At 29.0% G+C, this 17,204-nt stretch overlaps 1 protein-coding gene across 1 annotated transcript in view; it reads left to right on the forward strand.

Moving 5' to 3' along the window:
* LOC142330740 (uncharacterized) overlaps window positions 1-17,204 on the forward strand; it is a 92,038-nt gene that overhangs the window by 36,483 nt on the left and 38,351 nt on the right. The window contains exons 6-9 of the mRNA XM_075376190.1: window positions 4,760-4,942; window positions 6,101-6,279; window positions 12,196-12,307; window positions 15,460-15,574. Of these exons, the coding sequence (XP_075232305.1) occupies window positions 4,760-4,942; window positions 6,101-6,279; window positions 12,196-12,307; window positions 15,460-15,574 (589 nt within the window). The remainder of the gene's footprint in view (window positions 1-4,759; window positions 4,943-6,100; window positions 6,280-12,195; window positions 12,308-15,459; window positions 15,575-17,204) is intronic.

Below are 17,204 nucleotides of genomic sequence, written 5' to 3' on the forward strand. Positions count from 1 at the left end.
GTTAATAATATAACAATAGTTGGATTTTTAATACAACTTGTTATGAATGAGTAGGAAAAAGAATGTAGATAATGTTATCGTTGAGTAAACATGATAACATTGGTATAAAAGCTGCGGTGGACGATGTCAACTATTTTCACCACATCCACTTCTAGCATTGTCATAACTGTGAATATAGGTTCTGCCATAAATAGTATGTACTAAAATCAACACATCCTTCCGTTTACTATGATCGCAGAAAATATTGAAAACATGTAATCTGATATGGATGATCGTAAATCCTAGAAAATGATCGTGTTCGTATTTCTCTTCTAAAATATATCTCCTGATAGGTTAGCCTTACTATTTCTGATTCAACTGATTCTCAACGGTATCTTAAATTGTGGTATCTTAAAATTCTATTGGTATAACAAAAGATTTATAGTAAGATTCATAACACTCATAGCACAGAGTTTACATCATCTAATAGTGTACTAATTTTGCGGCTAACTTCGTTTAACTTGTCACGATATGCCCCATAGTATTGCATATTATAAATTAATCCGATTTCTTGATGATTGTGTATTAGCCAGTTTACACAAAAACCTGAAAGAGGCTGATATATATATATATATATATACACATATACATATGTACTGCTGATTGATTTTAATAATTTAGTTACATGGATACACCGATCGTGGACTGATTATTAATGTTAAAAAAGACAGTAGTCAGATATATTCAGTCTCCTTAAAATCCCCTTCCAGTATGGAAATCTGTATATTTACCATAATTTGAATCATTGTTGCATTGTGGGATCACAAGCACAGGCCACGCATCCAATTATTTGTTAGAGCACATAAATGTTATTCAAAAGAAAATTTTAAATCAACTGATTTTCTAACTGAAAAAGATGTACTTTATTCTCATAATATTGAAAGACACGTTGTTGCACTTTTTAACAGTTAAGGTACTATTGTACCTTTTGCTGTTAATAAATAATTTGTATGGTTCAAGATATACTCGTATATACAAATTTATATCAGTACAAGTTTTATAAATTAAGTGCTAATAACGAATGTGGAAAGCATTTGGAGAATTTTTAAATTCTTTAACTGATTAACCACTTGCTGAGGGAGTTTTATATCTGTTTTATTTCTAGTTTTAAGACAAAATATATTATCATAGGATTGCAAATATAACATGATTTATGCTTTGTTTTTTCTATTTATTCTTTTTATTTTATGTTCTTCTACTCATCTATTAATATTATTGTTTCATGGTATAAAAAGTATAAATCTGTGCACTAATTTTACGTGTATTATAAAATATTAATGAATCTTTAGTGTAATTATAAATACAACTGTAAGAATTTTTCTAATTTAGTACATATTATCTGTATTGTTTTGTTTAATTATGATTTTTTATACACAAACCCTGATTTCACAGAACTTAATTTGTACATTATTATTAAATTATATGTTATTATTAATGACATTATATTAGTAAGTATTTATTTATTCACCAGTAGCATCAAGCTGACAACCAATAACAGTCACTATGATATATAACGATGAATTTTGAAAAATGCCATGCCTATTCGGTTCGTACATGAACCGAAACCTCTATATGAAAAGCCTAGATGCTTATCTTTATTATAAGGCTATTATTATTCTTTATTAATATTCTTTATTTTTTATAAGCCTATTATCTTTAAATAAGCCTATTATTTAATAAATAGGATTATTTTGATTACTGTTAATAAAAACAATTCTTTAGGTAAACTCTAAAATATGGCTTGTACTATTTATTTAGAATTATAGTTTGTGATTTTCATGTCATTTGTTTTTTCTTTAAAAAATATAAATAATCATTAATATTAAAATTTTTTTATACGAGGGCAGTCCAGAAAGTAACTTACGTTTGTGCCTAGCGTGGAGATGGGTGGGATTGAGCCGCCATCTTGTTGGTTATTCATCTCATACTCTGAAACAACACCTAACTGTGGTCTCGGAGTTAAAAAAAAAAAGAGTCGCCATCTTCGTGTCCAAACGTTTCTACACTCAGTACGCATCAACCTGTCGTAGCGAGTGAACTGTGATTTTTCTGCTTTGTTCGTTGTGAATTACTGAAATGTGCGCTTCAATAGAAAATCCCGCGAGTTGTGAGGTGCGTTCAGTGATTACGTTTTTACTGGCAAAAATCCAAACCAATTGAAATTCATCGGCAACTTTGTGAGGTGTACGGAAATGGAATAATGATTGAAGGTGGAGTGAGGCAGTGATGCATCAGTTAAAAAATGGCCACACCAATGTTCATGATGAGGACTAGCCTTGTGACTGATGAACTGACAATGAAAATCAACGATAAAATTCGTGAAAATCGCCACATTACGATTACTCAACTCTCGCTTCATATTCCCAAAATTTCACGAAGTTTACTGCATAAAATTGTATCGGGGAAGCTTGGTTATCACAGGTTTTGAGCAAGATGGGTGCCAAAAGTCTAAGGCGGCAAATTTCTACAGAGAAGGAATTGAAAAGATTGTGTATCGTTATGATAAGTGCCTCAATTTAAATGGCGACACTGTAGAAAAATAGTTTAAGATTGTCCCTTTCAAATGTATATAATAGATTTTTTTTTTAATCGGTTGATTTTTTTATTTCAAAACGTCAGTTACTTTCTGAACAGCCTCGTAACATACGAGTAAGAAAATCATCTTCATTAGTTTTGTTATTTTTCACTGCATTATGTATCATCTGAGAAGCAAACTTATTTATTTATACCTTTGAGGCTGTAAGACATAATTAAATGAGAGATGTTTAATATATTTTTCACATTAGAGCAAGTCAAAATATAATAAATATTTTTAATTCAGATGAAAATAAAATAAATCACTCAATGAGAATTAAACTACAAATAGTTCTATTTTGTTTCATTGTAATTTGTTATAAGAAATTAATTTTCATTTATCTTAGAAAATTGTAAAACAATAAAAATGACTGATAAATCTTTGACGTTTTGAGGTCAGTTGATCCAATTTTGATAAATAAAAAAATTCAGTGTTTTTTAAATTTTCTTTTCAAGAACCATATATCTTTAGAACCCATCAGGTCCCTTAGAACATTATTCAATATTGTGAAATATTACTACACAAAAAACTGCTGTAAAGTGCAAAATGCTTTTTTTTTATGTTGTATATTCACTCGATAATGGTGGTACATGTACAATTATCGTCAAGTTTCAGTAAATACAGCAGTAAAAGAATCATTCAGCTTCAGCAGTTGGTAAACATCAGTACAAACAAACAACAGATGTATTGATTTGTGTATAAAGAGGACGAATATATTTAAAAAATTGTATTTTTTATATCAATAAAATAAATTTTATAGTAATAATTACATCTCTCTTCTTTTTTAGTACATTGTTGTAAAACTATGTAACTACCCTTTTTTTACAATTCTACTTTTGCCCGCTTATATAGTGCATAATATTTTAGTGATATATCTGCAGCACATCTAATCAAGCCACTAATCAACGAACAGAATCATCGAATTTCTATTTAACTAACTCTAAACTGCAAACGAAATAAGAAAATATATACAATTTTTTTAAGATAATAAGATTTTGGGTAAAATAGATCAAAAACAGCCAGTCGAAAGTATATACACTCTAGAAAATTGTAGGAAATGAAAAATAAGGTAGGAGGCTAGGTGTACTAAGCGTAAAAAATGTAATCTTTTTTCTGATCAGAGACAGATGGCTCCTTTAAACCTCCCCATCATTATGTAACAAATTTTATTATCTATATATATATATATATATATATATATATTATTCAAACTGAAACATTGCTGCTTGAGAGTTTCACACTCTAATAAACACGATCAAGCTGAAATTTGTTCTGCATGACAAGGATTTAAGCTTGATTCTTGTCATTTACAATATATGGTTTGAGGTACATAAACTCAAACCATACCAATAAACCATACCATACCAACAAACAAACCAAAACCATACCATACCAACAAAAACTGTCCAAGAACATCAGGCTCTTGAATATTACCCGTAAAAAACCCACAGCAGCCTCAATCTCATTCACACTCTCTAATCTAAGAGGAATCAGCACTTCTTTTCCGATTCCTGCTCCTCATAAGTAAAGATGAGATGAAACAAAGAGAAATTTACAAATTAATAATAAACAAATAGATTTTTTGAATAATAACTAACCCAGAGAGAGCAGTAGGATAAAATAAAATTGAAAAAGGAAGCCAGTTAATTCTCAGCCCAGTTTAGTCAGAATCATTAAAGAAAGGAAGTGTGTGACCAGGGAGTTCCAAATTGAATGCGTATAATGCCAAAGGTGAGAATATAGTATTATTGTGAGGACTTACTAACTTAACACATGATTAAATGCACTTAAAATCACTTCCTCCTATGATGATCATTATGATTCATTAGAATGTAATGTTCATGATCTCATCACAAGCAGATAGAGGATTAGATAAGAACAGATAAACAAGTATTTGTATTGTATCTACTAAAGCCCACTGGAAGATGTGAATTCATTTGCTTTTGACTGAAAGGAAGAGGTATTTAGCTCAGGGAATAAGATTAAATTAAGCAATCAGTAAGTATTCTGTACTGAATATACTTTTCTTTTTTTGTTAAAAGCCCATAATTGCTTAATATTATACATTTTCATTTAAAGAATAATTTAACAGATATTACTGTTTAGGTGCACAGACTAAATATTTTTACTTACTTTTGTTTTTAGGTGATTTGGCTGAAGCGGTTCACTTTAAGTCACCTGCAACTAATGAAATTTATATTGGACCTTCTGGTACATGGAATGACACATACATACCAACTGCTTATTACTTTACTAATTTGGATTATAATCGTATTGAAAAGAAAGGCTGGCAAATCACTGATGCTGAAATAATTGGAGGAATTGATGGTAATTTCTATTTACAGATTATTCTTCCAGCTGATTAGTTTAATTCAATTTGATTCATAGTGGTTATTTGTATTCTACTCAAATATAAATCTTATGAGTATACAATTAAGTTCACAGTACTTCATTTCTTTGTATCTGTTATGAGATATGTTACAATTCTATTTGTTGAAAAAGCTTACAGATTATTCATTTATTCAACTTTTACACTGATATCTAGTCATACTCTTTGTCTGAATCAGGGATCTATTAGATCTGGAGTAAATTAGAGTCAACATGTCATGGAAATTTGAACTAAGCTACGTTATGAATTAACCTATAAATTTAGTAATTTATTATATTTTTCTACAAAAGTGGAGACCTTTATCGCTTAAAATAGAAATTTTCAAGTATAATTTATAACAGCCACAAAATAAATAACTGAAACCCTGACAACCAACCAATTAAGAATAACAGTACAACTTAGTTCTTTGGTCTGAATACCAGGAATTATAAATGGAAATTATTACACTTAACAGATATGTAAATTGTGAAATAAGATAAATGGTTTCAAGTGAAATTTAATTTAAGAATGTCACCTAGCAAATGACTAATTTTTTGATAGATACTGGCTAATTTTTGTTAGATTTTAGAAAATGATATTGTCATGAATAATGTATATAATTGCAATGTCATTGTTTGCCCTATCTACAAGTTAGCAGAGAGTAAAGGGTCCAGTAGCAGCAACATAATTTTATGCGTAGACAACTTACTGCATAGACACTTCTTGTGTGTCCTACTGATGCTATTCATTTGTACTTCTGTTATATACAACTTCTTTCTTATTTTACTTTTCAAATACTTTTTGTATCACCTTTATTATTGAAAACCATTATAGAGAAGAATGCCTTTCTTCTTCTTGTAGTTTGTAAGTTTTCTCATTATTAAAAATGATCAACAATACTAATCCGTGTAATGTTCAGTTTTTTAATTTTTTTTTATAAATAAGTATTATTAGTTAATTTTGTAAAATCTACTTTCAATTTTAGAAATCAGTTCAAATTTTACTGGGCATAAAAATTTTATTAGTTTTTTTTTTTGTTTGCTGTATTACATTATTAGCTACTTTGAAAAAGAGATGCTAAATTTCTGAAACTAATGTTACTTTATTACTTATTTTAGGTTTAATTCTGAGTAAACAGGTATCACTTTTGGTTAATCAGTTCAAAAGTCTTAGATTATCACAAGTTCTAGAAATGTACTATTCTGATAAAGGGTTGCTTTCAAATAATATCAGAGCTTGCAACAGGGAAATAAATGCAGGAAATATTAATAATGAGAAGGAAGCACTTTTAACTCAAGTGAGTAACAACAAAATTTTCTTTTGTATGTCAATTTTTTATTGAATGTAAATGTTTCACTTCATTGCAACTTCATGTTACGGGTAATTAAAATGTAAATTAATCTGCATAAATTGATAAATATTTATATTTCTTTTAATTATTCTAAATCTTAACTGTGAAATCATTTTTGAACTTCTGATAAATTGGCCTTCTTCACTAATCGTCAATAACTCTCTCCCTCATTAACTGTAACCTTCAATAACTGTCAATCTGGAATACTTGACTTGACTGATTTTATAATTTTGAAAGAAAAACTGTTTCTGTAATGTATCCCAAAAGTTTTATTCCAAACAAATGAAAACTATTAAACATTTTTGTAAAACTTAAAGGGTTACATTTGTCCAAATTAATTTTTTCTTCAGCCTAAAGAAAATATTTTATTTTTTAAATAAAACTTATGCAAAGACTGTCAGTACTGCTAATAGTCCATACAGTAAAATTTGATGTTAATTATTGAACTTATAAATAACGCATCTCAAATTTATAAATTTGGAAAGAGGATCATTTCAAAACTGCAAAGGGAAAACCATTTTTGAATAGAATTAAATTATTACTGTATTTCAAATAATACAGTGATGAATTCTACAAATCTTTGTTTTTAATAAAAAGAAACTTTTAGATTTTACAACCAGTTCATTTTACTGTCATTAGAAATAATAACAAAATTACATACTATAATATAGTATTAAATACTGTAGAATTTTAACATACTGATAAATTTTTTTTTTTGCCAATATCCATACTGAAGTAAATAAAACAAAGTAGAACAAAAAATGACATCCAAAAAAAGAATGAACAGATAATAATCACTCTTTCCAAAAAATACCATCATGTTAATTAAATCAAAATTTATTTATTGAACATGTCGGTTAAAGAATGTTGTGTTTGGTGAATAGTAAGTTTGTAGAACTCACTGTTATTTTATTTTGTCACACTACTTGCTATATTTTATTATTTGAATAAAATAACTTTTTTTAAAAATCAGTATTGCTCAGTTAAGTTTTTAAATAACATTAATCTTAAAAACTCTCTGAACATAATTAAGTAATTAATTTCTTACACTCTATTAAATAAATCCCTGTTAAAATAACTTTCATTAAGAACTAAATTGCAATTATTTTATACTTTTTATTTATTTACTATCTATTCATAGTTGATTTACTATTTTTTCTTATATTTATAATTTTTATGAATTAATATGGAATATAATAATTTCAATTTTTATTTTATTATTAATTACATATTAATTTTTGTATAATCTTTTCTATCACTGATTTTTCTCCGATTTCACTTTATCAGATAAATTTTTTATCCTTAATGATAAGATTATTTTGGGAATGACTGTTTGAGCCACAACAAAGCTGACAATAAATTGTAATAGGACTCACAGCCTCCAAGGAACATTTTAATAAAAGGGTATAAGCATCTTCAATTTATGGAATTTTATGCTGATCTGAAAAATATTAAAGTAATTGGGGGTTATTCTAATAAAAATATGTTATCTTAATGAAATCCATTTTTTATAATGGAAATTTTTATTTTGTATTTGATAAGTATTTCTTTATCCTTTGTCAAACATTCAATATGTTTTTTCCTCAAATTTCTTTTGAATATCTATGGTTTTGTCATCATTAAACACATTATGATATGAAGGTTGACTGTCATTGTAATGCTGATTTTTCTTAGTTTCATTTTTACATTATACAAGAGTTACTTTACTAGGGATTCATACCTGGATTTTCACGAAGCTGAAGCTGTGATTTTGGGGCAGATAGATTTTTATATGCAATGAATATTTGTAATCCTTCACTTGCTGCTGATCTAACACTTCATTCTATCAAGTTACAGCTTAATTTGAAGTCAGTACTTCAAACCATCACCAAAAACTAAAAATACCTAATCCACATTTATTCATTTTTTTGGTAGTTTGATGTCTGTGATTCAAAAATACCTAGTTTAAAAAAATCTTTGTGTATGACTTTGTATATATGCATATTTTATTGTATTTTATTTTTGAAAATTCCTAATTTAAAATCTGAATTTTAGTTTGGTGGGAGGTAATATGTAGTTTCTATAGAGTATCTGCAAAGTTATTAGACTGATCCCTTTGAATGTCATCATCCAATTATATGAACTTAAGCAATGGTCTAAAAAAAATGTTGTATTCTCTTATTCAGACAGTTGTAGTATGTTCAAAAAGTCCTAAAATTTGTGAAACCAGGCATAAAGAAAAATAATAAAATCACTATTATTATATTCAGCGGTTACTATTTTAAATCATACAATTCAGAATTGTACTTTGAAACAAACAATTTATTTAATAGTTAACACATTAAGTGCATTAATTGCATTTCAGTGTCAACAATATTCACCAGCTATCTTATGTTTGTTATGCCACAGTAGGCTGTCTTTGTTATAAAACAAAATGAAAATCTTTGTTGATAAAACACTGGAAAAAAGGTAGGCCTATGGCCTGCTGCGAAAATGTTACAAGGTTTATGTTTCATTACACATGATTTTGTTAAATGTTTTTGCCCACTGTAACAAAATAACGTTCATAATTTTAACATACTAACAACAACAAAAATCTTCAAAATCCTTAACATTTTTAGCTGTTTCTTGAGTTGTGATTTTTTAACACAGCTCTAACCCCAATGTTTTCTTTTTTATCCCCAAAACACAAGATATTAATTTGTATAAATAGTTTGAACGAATGAATCGTTCGTATGCTGCGCGGAGTTTCCCGGCGCACTACGTGGTCCGTTCTACGCCAATAGCAGCTAAAATAAAAATGTGAGAACATACATCAAACGAACCCACGCACTATCCTTTTTTACAGAGAATGAAACTCTCTTCAAAAGATCACACTGAAAAGAAAGAAAAGTTGCTATTTCTGTAGTACAATCAGCACAGATATAAAAAATGTACTCACTGTTTGCTAGTCCGTATCTCGTGACAAATTTGATTTGACGTGACAATTTTTGACACTGAGAAAGGGTTATGGTATGGGTTCGAAATGACCACCAGCAGCTTCTATACAACTTCCATGGCGCCGATCTACATACCGAACTACGGCTGTTAGTGTATCTGGCGTAATGGCAGCATATGACTACGATTTTTTTCACGTAGCTCGTCGATTGTTACTGGTTTTATCGATACACGTCATATTTTTCGGTCCCCCCAGAGCTAGAAGTCCAGAGGTATCAAATCAGGAGACCGGGGTGGGTACTTAACAGCACCTCTTCGACCCACCCACCGCCCAGAAAGAGTTTTATCGAGGTTCAATTTGACATCTCGATGGTAGTGAGGCGGGGATCCATCTTGTTGCATGTAAAAAAGTTCATCGTCATATAGGTTTTGGATGGCAGGCAAAATCCTTGTCTGAAGTATATCAAGATACTTCTAACCAGTTACGGTACCCTCGAAGAAGAATGGACCAATCAAACCATGCACTGATAGACCACACCATACAGCAAACCCCCCTACCCACCCTCCGTATATTCACTGCCCAGTCCACATGAGCGTGAGGAATTTCAAGTTCCCAATAGACACAATTGTGGCGGTTCATAGTAACGTTAAGTTTGAATTGCGGTTCGTCAGACCGCACAAACTTCCTTGCAAATTCTTCATCCTCGCCGACCATTTGCTGAAACCATTCACAGTACTCCATCCTACGATCTGGGTCGTCCTCATTCATAGTGTGTAGCAGTCTTGGAAAGTACACTTTGCACTCTTCAGAATGCGTTTTACAATTGACCGGCTCACTCCACTTTCGCGTGCTTCCTGGTTCACTGATTCTTGCGATGATCGGGTGAAATATTGCAGCACTGGTTGCCGGACTTGTAGCTGTTGGTGGCGTAGTTCCAAACTCTCTCTGCCACTGCCGTTGTACCTCGTGAATGTTCTCGTACTTGCAGTACCACTTCAGTACAGCCTTGCGTTCAACAAATGATAAGCAAACCTCAGTCATTGTTGCTACTCGACTATCTGCTGTACTAGCTAATATGTCGCACATGCGCGGCATAAATTGCCAGCTCTGCCTACCACGACAAATTTAATACCTTACACTACACTACACATTAGATTAGTGAGTGTAAGTCTTTTTGTTTAGATGTTATTTAAATAGAAACAGTGAGTACATTTTTTGGACCCCTCTATATATATATATATATATATATATATATATATATATATATACAGAGAGAGAGAGTATAGTTAAGAGAAATCTCACTGAAAAATTTTATTCTAATATTTATTTTGCCTTTTAATTTTACTTTACTGAGCTGATAGTTATTATTTTAGCATAAAGTATGTAAACAGCAAAACATACCAAAATTTAATTGTTCCAGAAAAAAGTAATAATTTATCACCCTAGAGACTTAAATATTCTTTAAATGAAAAATAATGTAGCTTTGTGTTACACAGTAATTAGAATTTTTTCATCTATGGCTTTTCAAAACAGTGACAAATTTAAAAAATAAAAATAAAATAGTGAAAACTGATAATCAGAAAATTTCATAGGTTATGGAATAATTTGTTATGACAAATTTTATTACTGTATGTTCTAAGGAGTTATTGAGAAGAGATAAAGAAATAATATTACGAATATTTGTTTAAAATTAAGAAAGATGTAGTTTTATAACGCTATAAACTGCAAAAATTATGCACGATATTTTCTAGTAGAAACGTTAAAAAAGGACTGGCATTTTTGGCAGAAAATGTAAATTCAGAGCAAAATTTAAAGGATTCAATTTATCTGTATAGGTTTTTAGCTGTCACCACTATAAGTTTTAAGTATTATACATTTTTATTACTTTATCTATCTGCTTGAATCCTTTATTATTTTCTTCTTAACAAATTGTTAACACGGTTAACTAATCTGGACTGAGGGATAAATTTATTTTACATTATTAAAACAGACATCTTTTTGTTCATAAAACTTATTAAAAAGTATCAAGAAATGTACCTTGTTATAAAACTGAATCCATACAAGTTTGTATAATTTTTTTGCTACACTGAGTCAAAGTTTCTTTTAATTATTTTTCTTTGATTAAAGTCAGTATATGTATTCTATGACAGGTGGTCTCTGCAGTCTAATTTGAATTTTTCAAAGACAAAAAAAATGTTGAAACCAAAATAGTTTGATTTAACTTCTGAAAAAAAAAATTAGTTTCATCAAAATCAATTTGATGCTATTTGAGATAAAAAAGCCAAGAGAAAAATAATCTTTTTGAATAACTTTATAATGTGTAGTCCAAATAAGAAAATGTTTAAAAAAATGACATTCTGATTAGCCAAAAATTTAAAGAGGGTAGCTCTATGGTTAAACTAAATAGTTATTTGAAAACACATACCTAATATCACTAAACTTGTTAAGACAAAAATAATTTTTAATTTTTTTCATTTTGGATTGGGATAAATTTTTGATTTACTGCAAAAAAGTTGCAGTAGTTCAACAACATGTAGCTAAAGAAAATTATTATTTTCATGAATAAAGTGAATTAAATTTTTAATTTAGCAGAGTTTTTTATTTCACGCCTTTTAAAAAATTTCTTTCAGACATGAATGACGGTCAGTTGCGACATTATTACTGTTGCTTTGTAGATTTTGTACTGTAATTCTAGAAAAATATCTTGTTTTTTTTGTGTGATTCTCATTAACCATCACGATCTTCAACCCTTAGAAATTTTCAAATTTGATTTTAATTTACTATCACAATATTTTTTAAGTTTAACCTTTCCTTAATTACATAAAATATCATCATTATGCATTATAATATTTTGTTGTGTTATTTATCTAAGTAAACAGCTTGGTTTAAATGTTTCAGCAGGAAGTGGTCTAGTTAATCTAATAAGTTAAAAATTTTACTTTCAGGTTGAAAATTTTGTAGGTGTACTTGCTGCAAATGTACCTAACTATATTACAGATTACAAGTTTATTTCTGTTGCTGCCCACCAAGCTCTTGATAAATTCATCCCTTATTTATGTAAGTATACTGTATGTATGTTTGTGTATGTTTTACTGTATGTTTGTGTATTAAAAAAAAATTTCATTAGAAGCTGATTACATTTGCTATTCACTTCATAAAAAACAGACACAATGTTATAAAATTATAATAATTATTTATTTATTCACATCTTAACTACATGCCTATACCCAGTAAAACTGCTCTTTTTTTTCCTGATAATACAATAGGAAATTCATTTTTTAATGTTTGAAAAATCTCATGTGTGACTGGATATCACCCGCCATAGAGTTTGGTATCTGCTATAATATCATATTTAATGAATAATAGAAGTGGAAAATAGTTATTGATGATAACATTATTCCTGTTTGTGATTTGTAATATCAAATTATGTTGTTTTACTTTTCAGTCTATTAATAAGCTATTAATAACACTGATAAACATAATTTTTGTTTCCTAACATGTAATACATGATGCTAATTTGTTTTTTGATGATTAAAACGAGTACGAAATCAGAATCTTTCTATCACCCACCATTTTTGAAAAAAATTTTAATTTTAATTAAAGGATTTTTTTCATTTCTCAACAAATAGTGTGCGTTTTAAAGTCCTGTATTTTATTTTATTAGCTCATTTTTTATTGTTTAATTTTGTTGACATAATTTGCAAGCTATAAATAAACAATACTAGTCAAAGAATTAAATCATATCATAGTCACATATTATGACACCATACCTAATACTGAAGAGTGAGCCTTCATGGACAAGATTAATCATGTCTGTGCAGGTCAAAACATGTAACTGAAAACACAGCTGTATTGTTTGTATTAAGTACTTGATTTAGGAATGAATTAATTTTGTTCAGTCTTATTGCTGTCTTAAGTTTGTTAACAGTGCAGTGTCATAATGCCTCGAAATTGTGAAATTGATGTGGATCCGTTTTGTTATGTATGTGGTTAATTTACTGTAAAATCAAACAGAAAAAACATCACACCTTAAATTAAAAAAGCATATCATTTGTATTTTCAATGTAAAGTTGGTGTTCAGGATAAGACGTGGGCTCCTCACATAGTATGCACTAATTGTTCTGTATATTTAAGAGGATGGCTGAAAGGTACACAGAAGGCTTTGCCATTTAGTGTACCTTTGGTTTGGCATCAACCAAAGGATAATGTAACCGATTGTTACTTTTGCTTAACAAGTGTGTCTGGAATTTCTAAAAAATTAAAACATACTGTAAAATATATTTCATTGCCATCTGCAATCGGCCTGTACCTCCAGCTCCTGAGCCACCTGTGAATGAATGTTTCAAAAGTAGCAATGAAGAATCAGGCATAACTGAAAAGACAACAATGACTTTGATTTTTAATTATCTTCCAATAAGTCACATTTTACATCACAAGGTGAATTAAATGACTTGGTTAGGGATTTAAATTGATCAAAAAATCAAACTGAACTGTTAGGATCATGACGCAAGGTTGGAATTTACTTAAAAAAAGTACAAAATTTTCGGGCTTTCGAAGTCTACAAAAAGAACTTTCTCAGTACTTTATTGATGAAAATAATTTAGTTTATTGCACAAATATTGATGAGTTTATGTCGTACTTAGGACAATTTCATAAACCTGAGGACTGGCGCCTTTTCATAGATTCGTCCAAGTATAGTTAAAAAGTGGTAAATATCCATTGATACCATTCGCTTTGGTATTAATTTAAAATAGACATACGATGTGAAAACACATTCTTGAAAAATTAATTACAAAAAAACATAGCTGGAACATATGTGTTAATTTGAAAGTTATAGTTATTTTATTAGGTGTGCAGTGAGGCTATACTAAGTACATCTGTTTTATTTGCGAATGGGACAGCCTAGCTAGGGATAAACATTATGTTACCAAAGAGTGGAAGAAACGAGACAACTTAACTCCAAATAGGAAAAAATATTATTACTCTCTATATCAAGCTAGGATTAATGAAAAATTTTGTAAAAGGAATGAAGAAGGATAGTCTCCGATTTTTGTACATCAGGCAGAAATTTCTGAATGTAAGTGAACGAACAATTAAAGAACGAATTTTAGTTAGTCCTCAAATAAGAGAGTTGGTCAAAGATGACGTATTTAACTCAATGTTAAATAATATAGAAAGTGCAGCTTGGGCTTCATTTAAAGACATTTGCAAAAATTTTCTCAACAAAAATCCGACTATTACCACGATATTATTAATCAACTTCTTAGTTCATAAAGAGCTATGGGATGTAATATATCTTTGAAAATATATTTCCCCCACTCACATCTAGATTTTTCCCGGACAACCTCGGAGACGTAAGTGACTAACACGGTAAACGTTTCCACCAAGACATTTCGGTGATGGAAAGCCGCTCTAAAGTGAAATGAAATACTAACATGTTAGCCGATTACAGTTGGACATTAATTCGGGATGTGCCTGAGGATATTTATAAAAGAAAAGCATCAGCAAAATCATTCTAACAAAGGTATAGCCCTGCAAAATAATAAATTTTACAGATTTTAACTATATTTTTCCTTAATTTTTTTTGAAGCGTAATTTATTTAAAACTAAAGGTGATAGAAAAATTGTATTTACAGTGTAATGTACCCAAAAAAGCAATTCAAGAAATGGCATCACACTCAAGAAACATTAAAATTTTTTTTTGTTTATCAGTGTAATTAACAAAAGTTATTTATTATGTTAATAATACTAAGAGGAAATAATAAAAATAAGTAAAAATTTTACAGTAATTTTATCTGTAAAAATTTATGAGAAGTTATTATTTACATCTACATGACTGAAATAAACAGAAAGATTGTGTAGATATCAGGAAGTTAATTTTAGAAAATGTATTTTATTCTCTAACATTTGCAATAGTCGTTTGCAAAGTTTAAGTACATTTTAGTTATCTTTATAAAAACTTATTTGCAACAATAGTTTAACATTATTAAACTAATAATATGATTAATGTATTCCACCACTTAAGGTCAAGGTAGTATAGCAGTAAAATCAGTACAACTGAAACTGGATGACTTTAAAATAAATGATTTATTCTTTAATATTTTTACCAAATAAAATTGTATTTATCATTAACCAAGAATCATCTAAAATTTGTTTTGTTGTTATCATTGGTATTTGTTTTTGGTTGATCTAAATATTTCACTTTTTAGCTGATATTAAGAAGAAATCAAAATGTGTGCCAAGAATGGCTCATTCTGATAAAGTGAATCTTAATATTATTATTGATCAAACATGGACCTCGTATACAACTTTACAAATAGTCATGTAAGTTACAAAATAGTTTGTCAAACATTATCATTATAATTTTATCATATTATAATTTTACATATTTATTGTGTACATCTTGGTTTCCATACTTTGCAGTATGTTAGGGTCTAGCAAAAAACTGTTTATTATAGTATAAACTGTTTTTCATAGCTCCATTTATAACTTTTTTCAATCTAGAATTAAATAGACTAGAATTCTACATGTTTGTGTCTGTTGTTAAAAAATAATGTTTGATTAAACAGAAAGGTTATAAAAATTGCCTCAAAGTAAGTTAATGATGAAGAGGGATTTCATCAACTAAATTTTCATATCCTGGAATTCTTTCTCTGCATCTGAACCCTGGAATTTTAATCCAATTTTTATATTTTTCCCATCATTATTTCAGAATTGAAATTTTATAAGAAAATTGGATCTATTAATTCTATCGCTAAATCTACAATCTTCAAAAAAGATCTGATTTGAACAAATAAAAATTAGTTATTAGACAAATATCCGCACATTTTTACTGAAATTATGATTTTAACTGAAAAATTATAAAATCTATTGCAATTGCACACCAAAAAAAATTAATTAAACTACTGCTTTATGTTGCACACAAACTTTGATTATACTATTAACCAGAAGTGTTTATTATTCATTTAGAACAGCTATAGTTAATAAAAAGGAATACAATACATTAACACAATATGATTTCTGAAAAAAAAAATATTATAAAAATTATTTACAAGTAGTTTGCTGAATATCTGTAAGGCTTAACTCACCAAAATTGAGATACTTATCCTCAACCATCTAATCACTCCACACAGCACAAATGTACAGCTTTTTCGCACATGTTCAAAATGAAACAATACAACCATTTCAACTAACTTCAATTAAGAACTCAACGGAGTAAAATAATTAAATAAGCTAGCATATGTTAATGGTTTTGTGCAAATTTTACACATAGAACTTTAAAGATATAATCTTAATATTCTTGAACAGTATAAAATCTACAACACATTATTTTTTTAAAAATAACTTATATAATGAATAGATATAACAAACAGGTAATGCAGATACTTTGTATTATTCATTATTGTTATTTATTCATTTAGTCTTCCACATTCAAAGATTCATTTTACTGTGCTTTATTTTTTTTTCATCATTCATCGAAGAACTCTGCAAGCATAGTCAGTAATTATTATTTTTTCCATGAGTTCCTTATTAGTACCAAAGCACTGGTTGCCCACCAGATCTTGATCTGGGGTAAATATATAGAAAAATCACATGGTGCTAAATCAAGGCGGTTGGAAGGTGATTGAAAATCAACCACTTCAACTGTTCAAGGAATCCTGCATGATCTTTGGAATGGGAACATGCATCATCATCCAGAAGAAAACTCATATGCCATTTTTTTTGTTAACTTCTGAAGTTTATTCAGCATTTCATAGTAAACATCTGATGTTACTATGGTGCCAAATTCCATGAATTCTATCAGCAAAATCCCCTTTCAGTCACAGAACATCAGCCATCAATTTTTTGATTCGATAACACCTGCTTGAATTTTTTATGCAAATTCTCTGAATTTGCATAAAAATTCTTTTAAATTGCATTTCTTTAAATGCATAAATTGCATTTCTTTAAATTT

This window comes from Lycorma delicatula, chromosome 1 (assembly GCF_047948215.1).
Source record: "Lycorma delicatula isolate Av1 chromosome 1, ASM4794821v1, whole genome shotgun sequence".
Lineage (NCBI taxonomy): Eukaryota > Metazoa > Arthropoda > Insecta > Hemiptera > Fulgoridae > Lycorma > Lycorma delicatula.